The sequence below is a fragment of the Elaeis guineensis genome, chromosome 1, assembly GCF_000442705.2.
Source record: "Elaeis guineensis isolate ETL-2024a chromosome 1, EG11, whole genome shotgun sequence".
NCBI classification, from domain to species: Eukaryota; Viridiplantae; Streptophyta; class Magnoliopsida; order Arecales; family Arecaceae; genus Elaeis; species Elaeis guineensis.
The window spans coordinates 156041035-156049952 of record NC_025993.2 but is presented as its reverse complement, the minus strand read 5'-3'; the positions used below and the strand labels follow the sequence as shown (position 1 = coordinate 156049952).

Below are 8918 nucleotides of genomic sequence, written 5' to 3'. Positions count from 1 at the left end.
CCCTTTTTCATGAAAATCCGTCGACTCTGGTCGCCGGTGAACATGCATACTGACATGGAAAGGAAGGGGAGAAGAGAGGAAGGGGAGGAAGCTTACCTTCGACACCGGCGAGGCTTTTCCGGTGAGTAAATTGGATAGGCACAGGTTGGTCTTCCGTGGTGATTTTCCGGCGATTGCCGCCGACTGGGCTTAGGATCTTCGGTGGAAGGGAGAGAGGAGGGTTCTCCTCCTTAAATAGAGCGAGAGGAGGGATCTTTTCCGACTCCGATTGGGAGCCGGCGAGAGAAAGAAGAAGACTCCTTTCGGGAGTTCTTCTCCTCTGTTTTTCTTCTTTTTTTTTTTTCATTTGGGCTTTGGTGGGCTGGAATTGTTACATGGGCTGGGCATCACAAATGGAGATGCCGAGGATTGGTTCGGATGTGGTAGCATTCTCAGGCAAAGAGATCCTCTCTCACCATATCCATTCAGTTTGGCTATTGATCCTCTTTCCAAACTCCCTGAGAATGCCAAAAAAACTGGTATCTTTCATGGGATTGATGAAACTCATATTCAACAATATGCAGATGATACTTTGGTTTTCTCCTTTGCTGTTCTGAAATTGATCCTCTACTCTTTTGAACATATTTCCGGCTTTGGTATCAATTTTTCCAAAAGGGTGGTTGCTATTGGATCGTATATCGAAAAGGTTGCTACGTATTTGAAGTGGCTGAATTGTAAGACTTCTCCTCTACCTATTAGGTACCTTGGCCTACCTCTAAAGTCGAGCAAATCATCTATTGCTGATTGACAGATTTTGATCTAAAATTTTGAGTCAAGACTTGCTTCTTAAAAAGAAAAATAATTTTCTTTTGGAGGTAGACTAACCTTGGTGAATTCTGCTCTTTCATCTATACCTACCTGCTTTCTTTCCCTTCATAAGCTACCTCCCAAGGTTTGCAAACAGACTGACAAAATCCACTATAATTTTTTATGGTCTGGATCTGATACTGCTTCTAATATTGCTTGTAAAGTCAGCCGGAGTAAGGTTTGTTTTTCTAAAGAAGTGGGAGGTCTTGGCATTAAAAATTTAATAACCTTTAATCGTGCCCTCTTGGCCAAATGGAGATGGAGATTCATTATCGCTGATAATAACTGCTAGAGAAAAACTATTTCATCTTTCTATTCCAAGAAGTTTAAGCTTTCTCTTTGTTGAAACATGGGAGATTATGCCCTAGACTTTGGAAGGATATTATCTCTGCTCTTCCCCCCATTTTGAAATAGATGTAAATTCCTAATAGGCAATGGGATCAATTTTTCTTTCCGGTATGATCTTTGGATTTGCAACATTCCTCTTCAAACTCTCCTCCTTGATCTCTACAGAGCTTGTAGGACTAAGCTAAGTATAATCGCTTCTTGCTTTGATCATGCTTCTTCTTTATGGAACTTAAGATTCTTTAATTGTATACCTGCGGCTAAATCTTGAAGGGTGTTCCTCCTTTCATTTCTCCAAAACTTTTCGTAGATAAAATTATTTGGCTTCCTGAGTGTAGAGATACTTTCACCTCCTCTTCCTCGTATAGATTCCTTAATCGAAGAGGCATAAATTGTCCTTTAGCCAAACTTATTTGGAGTTCTTATGTGCCTTTTAAGATAAAAGGATTCTTTTAGTTAGCCCTTCTGAACAAGCTGAACACTCGAGTCCTGTTACAAAAGTAACTATGAAAGTTTTGTGAAAATTGTAGATTATGCGACCAAGCACCTGAATCAGATAATTACTTATTCATTAATTATCCTGTTTCGGCTATTAATTGGGACAAAATTTGCTCTAAACTTGGATCCACTTCTCTTCCTCAAACTCCAGTTGATCTTTCACCTCTGGATGAAAAATAATTTTTTTCACAGTCTGCGATCAGCCGTTACTTGCTCGATGATTGCAATTAGTTGGATGATCTGGAATAAGCATAACTAGCTTTCTCCTCTGATGTACTGCGGCCAAGGCAATTAGACTCGCTATGATTGGTCCATCTTGGCTAAACAGAAAGATTTACTAGGGTTTTCTCTGATCATGAACAAATTTCTAACTCAGTCAGTTTGAGTTGGGTTCTTGATTTTGATGGAATCTGTTGGAAGGTCCTTAGAATCCTGAATATAATCTCACCTAGATGCCTTATCTTATATGATTTTGGAACTATGATTGCAAGTTCTGGGGACGACAATTATAGGAACTTGTCTTGAAGAAAAGCTCTGTTGATCTGCTTGCCGAGCTTTACCTGAATTGTATGTATGTCAAACTGTGCTTCTGTTTCTCCTGAGTTTTCTTGTTGAATGATGGATACTCCTTGACTATTTAGCTCTGATCTAAGCTAGTACCGTCGCTAAATTTCTATAACTGTGATGAAGACTGTCCTTTGGAGATTTGCTATATCTTATCTCTTTACAGATACAAGACTTGGGTCTTCATTAAAGGCAATGATGCTGCTTCATTTTGGATGCCTGGATATAATGATGAGGGAGCCTTCTATTTGCTAAATGCCATTGAATTATCCTCTGAATCTCTTATTTGGTCTGCTTTTGTTTTTTCTGGTTGAATAGTTTTTCATTTTGATTCTGAATTTTTATTCACAACCACATTTGTGCGGACTTTATTTCTCAATAAATCAAGTGAACATTGAGCTATGCTCACTACTCTCATTTCTTTGTCCAAAAACAATTTCTGTAAGATGTTTACAAATATTAATTCTAAAGCATAAGCTATAAGTCAATTCAAATCCACCATAAATGGGATCCTCAAGAAGGTTAGGCTTGGCAATTCTTAGAAACCTCCTGGGAGGTGCTCCTCCTTATGGCGAGATATTATTCGAAGCCTCCCTGCTTTTTGGAATCGCACTCAATTTTTTTATGGAAACGGCCTACGAATCCTCTTCTAGAAGGATAATTGGATTGCTGATGCCCCTCTTCAATCTATGTTCCCTGATCTTTTCAAGCTCAGCAAGAATAAGAATGGCACGATGGCAAGTTACTTCAAACTCAAATCATGTTCTTGGCCTCTCAGACTACCGTCGAATCCTTTCTTCCAGGTATGCACTCAATTTGATTTCATCATCCGTCTCTTAAACTCTGTCACTCTCTCCAACGATGAGGACCGAATTATTTGGAAGGCCTCCAGCAATGACGAGTTCTCCACTGCCTCACTCTATCAATTCGTCAACTCCTCCAGAACAACCTGTAGGTTCACCTCCACCTTGTGGAACCTCTCCATCCCACTAAAAATTTGATGTTTTCTCTGGCTGTATCGGAAGCATAAACTGAATACAAGGGATAGTATTGGACGGAAGCTGGGCAAATCCTTGGGTGGGTGTACCGAAAACAATAGACCACCTCTTTTCATACTGCTCCCTATTCTCCGAGATCTGAAGCTCCATGTGTGTGGCCTTGGGTATTCTCTGCCCTCAGTCCACTTTTAGGTATATTTACTTGGAATAGACACAAGTGAAGTTTTCAAAGTCTTCACAGCCGGTTATTTTGATGCTCTTCTCTATCGTTGCTTGGAGATGCTGGAGGGAGCATAATGCTCGACTTTTTCTCAACAAAACCTCCTCAGCATAGACTGTTGCATGGTATGCCCTGTCCCTTTTCAGAGATTGGTCAATTCTTTGCGACTCCAACCAACTGAAGATCTTTGACGCTATTTGGTCTAAGATTAAGTAAGTTTCTTCCTTCGTGCCATGCCTTTAATCTCATTTCTCTACTCCCAACTCTATTCTATTATCTTGTGGCAGGTTTGAAAATGCATCCTCAGACCTAGATCTTCAGTTCTCTATCAGCAACCAACTGGGAGGAGTACAACCTATCCTTCGACGCTCTTGCAAGTCCGGCAATCTCGAAGAGAGTCTCTATTCCTCTCATTTTCTTCAACATCTAGCGAATTGACGAAGGCAGCTATCTCGTTATTTTTGGTTCATGTAGCAAAATGAGGCCGAAGGATGGTAGTGCTGGGTGAAGCCTTCAGTCTGAAGTCTGTAGGCTGAAAGCTGCTTTTTGTAGTCTGAAATCTGCAGTCTAAAAATCATCTTTATTCAGTAGATTGAATACTATTTAGAAACTATCATAGTTTTGAAGCCTGTCTGAAATATGTCGCTCTCTGTAAAATACTCCAAGTCGGCCGCCTTCTGAAGACTATCGGGGTCTTTTTTGGATGTTGTGGCCTGAAATCCATTCTCCTATCATCATCATGCTGTCCAGAGGCCCGATTTTGAATGCCAAGCTGGTTAGTCTGTTGTAAAGCCTGTTCATAGTGATCAGACAAATGTCAAAGTCTGGTTTGATTTTATTTAGAGCCTATTTTTAGAGTCTGTTTTAGAGCCTGTGTTCGATGCTGGGCTTTGAAAAGTATAGATGAGGTTAGTGCTGTAGTTTCAAGTAGGACCTACTACTTATTTTGATATGTAACTCTTTTCCCTTTTACTCAGTATGTATTCTCTGTTATTAATAAAAGCTGGGTGGCTTTCAGCCTTCCATATTCATCAAATAATAATAATAATAATAAATAGGATCCTCATCCTAAATAGAAGTATTTGAGTAAAAATGTAATATCTAAACAGCAGTAATTTGAGAATCAACTGAGTTCAACAGCTCTACAATGCACTTAAAACAGTTTGTAGAAGCCAACTATTTATCAAAAGACATACTTCAACGGTCTAACAAGCTAAAGACCTTGTAAGAAAATCGACAGAGTTGTCAGTTTCCTGGTAGATAGAGTGCAATCAGAAATTGATAAAAATATAAAAGGAAGTAAATATTGCAGTGGTGCATAGACCTGTACATGGACCCGATAGCCCTCCCAGCCCGCTCAAGCCCAACCTTTTGGATGGGCTGAGGCTTAGGTTTCAAACTCGATCGATTTTGCTGGACCTTAAACATAAGTCTGTTTATAAATGGGTGGGGCCTAGGCTTGGCGATTTAAGCATGGCCTGAGCTTGACCTACCAAGAAATATTTTTAATTTCAGAATTTTATAATTACATTGTAGGTTTTTTGACTTATTAGAAATGATCTAGAATATTACAGGGATTATTAAGCATTAAAAGTGCTGTTAAAAATATTTAGTTATTCATATATATAGTATTTTTAAGCATTTTTTTAGCATTGGTTAGAATTTTTTAGAATTTGACCTCTGCACTTGGACCTGTAAAATAGGCCTAAAGCCCGGGCCGGACTGGACCGCAGTCCAAGCAAATTGTGTTAATTTTGGGTCAAAACTTGGCCCGAGCCTGGCCAGCCCGGCCTATGGATAGGCCTAGACTCGTAAGCCTGTAACAGCGATCCAGTAACATACCCATCAGGAGAATCTCTACAAAATGGTGGTGACCTTACTGTAGCTCCGTCCAAAAATAATTGCAACGTCTAGGGGACCTTCTCACAAATGGATTGTATTTGTAGCTTGTGCCAAAAATATTGACACCCGATACGGGATATGATAAAAATAAAACGTATACAATACGAAAATCTCAGAATAACAAGGCTTATGATCTTTACAAAAACAAATCATTCTTCAGCGAGACTACTTTTTCCAAGTTGCCCAAAATTTTACAGAAGGAGAGAGCATCAAAAAGGATGATCAAAGGCAGAAACAAAAAATAATAATAATAACAAAGTGAAGCCAATAGTCCAATAATCAAAATGCAAACACTTTATCAGCGTCCATAACTGAGGCTTCCACTCATCACCCCAGTCCTCCAGGATCAAGATAAGTCACCAATGTACCATATTAACCAGATCATCTCATCTGGGTCTCATTCATCAAACGTATAGATAGCTCATGAGAATGAGATGACCTGATTGCCGTGGTGTATAGGCCATGTTGATTTACATGGTGCGGGATTTAAGTTTTGTCCAGAATGATGTAAAACTATTATTCTCAAGCAAAATGATATGGCTCACCACACTAATGACGCTTCATGTCATGTAATAAGTTGGAGGAACATTTCTTCCTTTAGCCACGTGCAGATCAAAAATAAAAAATTTTGAATGTCATAATTATTTTATAAAATTTTCATCTGATTATATGCTAGTTACCTGGGTCCTTCATGTCTGGAGGAATCGATATTGTGCCACAGCTCATTCAAATAAATTTATTTGCTCAACTCCCTTTAAGAGTATTTGTTTGAGGATAATTAAAGTGAAATCAAAATAGATTATTCTCATTCTAAATTGAAAGAGTTCGATTCTCATTTCAGAAAAGATTTTGAATGATCCATTATTTCAGAAAAGATTTTGAATGGTCCATTCTTTTTGTAATCGGACCCGGACACACTCCAACGAAGTCAAAATGTCTTTCTAGTGGAATGAGATTAAAAAAAAAATCATCTCATCCCGAGCGCCGCCATGGCGCTTGCTTTGCATCTTCCCATTCGATCTGAAAATTTTGTCTCGCTTGAGGCGTCTGACGACGACGACAGCAGAGGGGAGTGCCGTCCGACGACGGAGGGGAGACGGCATCAAGGATGCCACGAAGCTTGAGGCAGAGGTCCGGGGTGGAGATGCTGAAGGGGTACATGGCGGAGGGGCGATCCGGGCCCACGAGGCGGTGGCGGCGGTGGCGGCCCAATGCCGGGGGCGCGGAGTTACCGGATGTGGCCGGAGGCTGTGGCTGGTGGCGTGGGTGCGGTGCTCCCGGGCGAAGATGGCTGCGCGGCGGTGGGGCTGACGGCGACGGTGGCAGATGGCGGCGACGGGAAGGGGCTGGCGGAAAGGCTCCGACTGGGAAGTCTGGTAGAGGACGGGCTGTCGTACAAGGAGAGCTTCATCATGAGGTGCTACGAGGTGGGGATCAACAAGACCGCCACCATCGAGACTATCGCCGATCTCCTCCAGGTTCTCATAAAAATCCCACCTTTACTCCGATTCCTCTTTCTTTTTGGATCTTTGGTTCCATTCGTTGTTCCTTTCTGGTGTTTTTTAAGGCAACCCCAGTGGTTTCTGATTAGATTTGATTGTGATTTTGTTTTCCTTATCTTTTTTTTCTCTCTTCATTCTTGAATTTTTGAAACTGAAGTTCTGATATGAAATTATCTTAATTAAAAAAAAAAAAAATCTTGCTTTCTTTAGATGTTATTATTATGTTTGATTCTTATTTAATATTAATTTTTTAAAAAAATAATTTTTAAAAATTTAAATTAAAAATAAAAATAAAAATTTTAGTTGACTTCAATTTTTATCATTATATAAATCAAACGACAACAATAAAAATCAACCATTCCAATCCCTATTCTCCGAGATCTGGAGCTCCATGTGTGTGGCCTTGGGTACTCTTTACCCCCAGTCTACTTTCAGGTATATTTGCTTAGAATGGACACAGGTGAAGTTTCCAAAGTCTTCACAGCCGGTTATTTTGATGCTCTTCTCTACCGTTGCTTGGAGATGCTGGAGGAAGCATAATGCTAGACTCTTTCTCAACAAAATCTCCTCAGCGTAGACTGTTGCATGAGACGCTTTGTCCTTTTTCACAGACTGGTCGATCCTTTGTGACTCCAACCAACTGAAGATCTTTGACGCTATTTGGTCTAAGATTAAGCAAGTTTCTTCCTTCATGCCATGCCCTTAATCTCATTTCTCTGCTCCCAACTCTGTTCTATTATCTTGTAGCAGGCTTGAGAATGCATCCTCAGGCCTAGGTCTTGAGTTCTCCATCAGCAACCAATTGGAAGGAGTACAACCTATCCTTTAACTCTCTTGCGAGTTCGGCAATCTTGAAGACAGTCTCTATCCCTCCCATTTTCTTTAGCATCTGGTGAATTGATGAGGGTAGCTATCTCATCATTTTTGGTTCATGTCGTGAAATGAGGCCGAAGGACAGTGGTGCTGGGTGAAGCCTTCAGTATGAAGTCTGTAGTCTGAAGTCTGTAGGCTAAAAGCCATTTTCTGTAGTCTGAAGTATGAAAATCATCTTTATTCAGTAGATTGAATACTATTTAGAAACTATGATAGTTTTGAAGCCTGTCTAAAATCTGTCGCTCCCTGTACAATACTCCAAGTCGGCCACCTTCTAAAAAGACTATTGGGGTCATTTTTGGATGCTATGGCCTGGAGTCCGTTCTCCTATCATCATCATGCTGTCCAGAGGCCCGATTTTGAATACCAAGCTGGTTAGTCTATTGTAAAGCCTGTTCATAGTGATCAGATGAATGTCAAAGTCTGGTTTGATTTTTTTTAGAGTCTGTTTTAGAGCCTGTGTTCGATGCTGGGCTCTGAAAAGTATAGACGGGGTCAGTGCAATAGTTTCAAGTGGGACCTGCTACTTATTTTGATCTGTAACTCTTTTCTCTTTTACTCTGTATATATTTTCTGTTATTAATAAAAGCTGGGTGGCTTCCAGCCTCCCATATTCATTAAATAATAATAATAATAATAAATGGGATCCTCATCCTAAATAGAAGTATTTGAGTAGAAATGTAACATCTAAACAGCAGCAATTTGAGAATCAACTGAGTTCAACAGCTCCATAATGCACTTAAAATAGTTTGTAGAAGCCAACTATTTATCAAAAGACATACTTCAACGGTCTAACAAGTTAAAGACCTCAAAAGAAAATCGATAGAGTTGTCAGTTTCCTAATAGATAGAGTGCAATCAGGAATTGATAAAAATATAAAAGGAAGTAAATGTTGCAGTGGTGCATAGACCTGTATATGGACCCGATGGCCCTCCCAGCGCGCTCAAGCCCAACCTTTTGGATGGGCTGAGGCCTAGGTTTCAAACCCGTCCGACCTTGCTGGACCTTAAACATAAACCTGTTTATAAATGTGTAGGGCCTCAGCTTGGCGATTTAAGCACGGCCTGAGCTTGACTTGCCAAGAAATATTTTTAATTCTAAAATTTTATAATTACATTGTAGGTTTTTTGACTTATTAGGGATGATCTAGAATATTACAGTGATTATTAA

The 8918-nt window shown here is 40.0% G+C and overlaps 1 protein-coding gene across 2 annotated transcripts; it reads left to right on the top strand.

Annotated features, from left to right (window-relative positions):
- The first annotated feature begins 332 nt into the window (after positions 1-332).
- On the top strand, positions 333-8364 carry LOC109505499 (oleoyl-acyl carrier protein thioesterase 2, chloroplastic-like). Of its 2 annotated transcripts, none has more exons than XM_073245058.1 (3): positions 333-3683; positions 3759-6851; positions 7626-8364. In XM_073245058.1, exons 2-3 carry the CDS (start codon positions 6585-6587, stop codon positions 7629-7631), a joined length of 273 nt encoding a protein of 90 aa, XP_073101159.1. In that variant the 5' UTR covers positions 333-3683; positions 3759-6584; the 3' UTR covers positions 7632-8364. The 2 variants fall into 2 exon arrangements, with proteins under 2 accessions (XP_073101159.1, XP_073101155.1); XM_073245054.1 differs by having other exon boundaries at positions 7311-8361.
- The last annotated feature ends 554 nt before the right edge of the window (positions 8365-8918 follow it).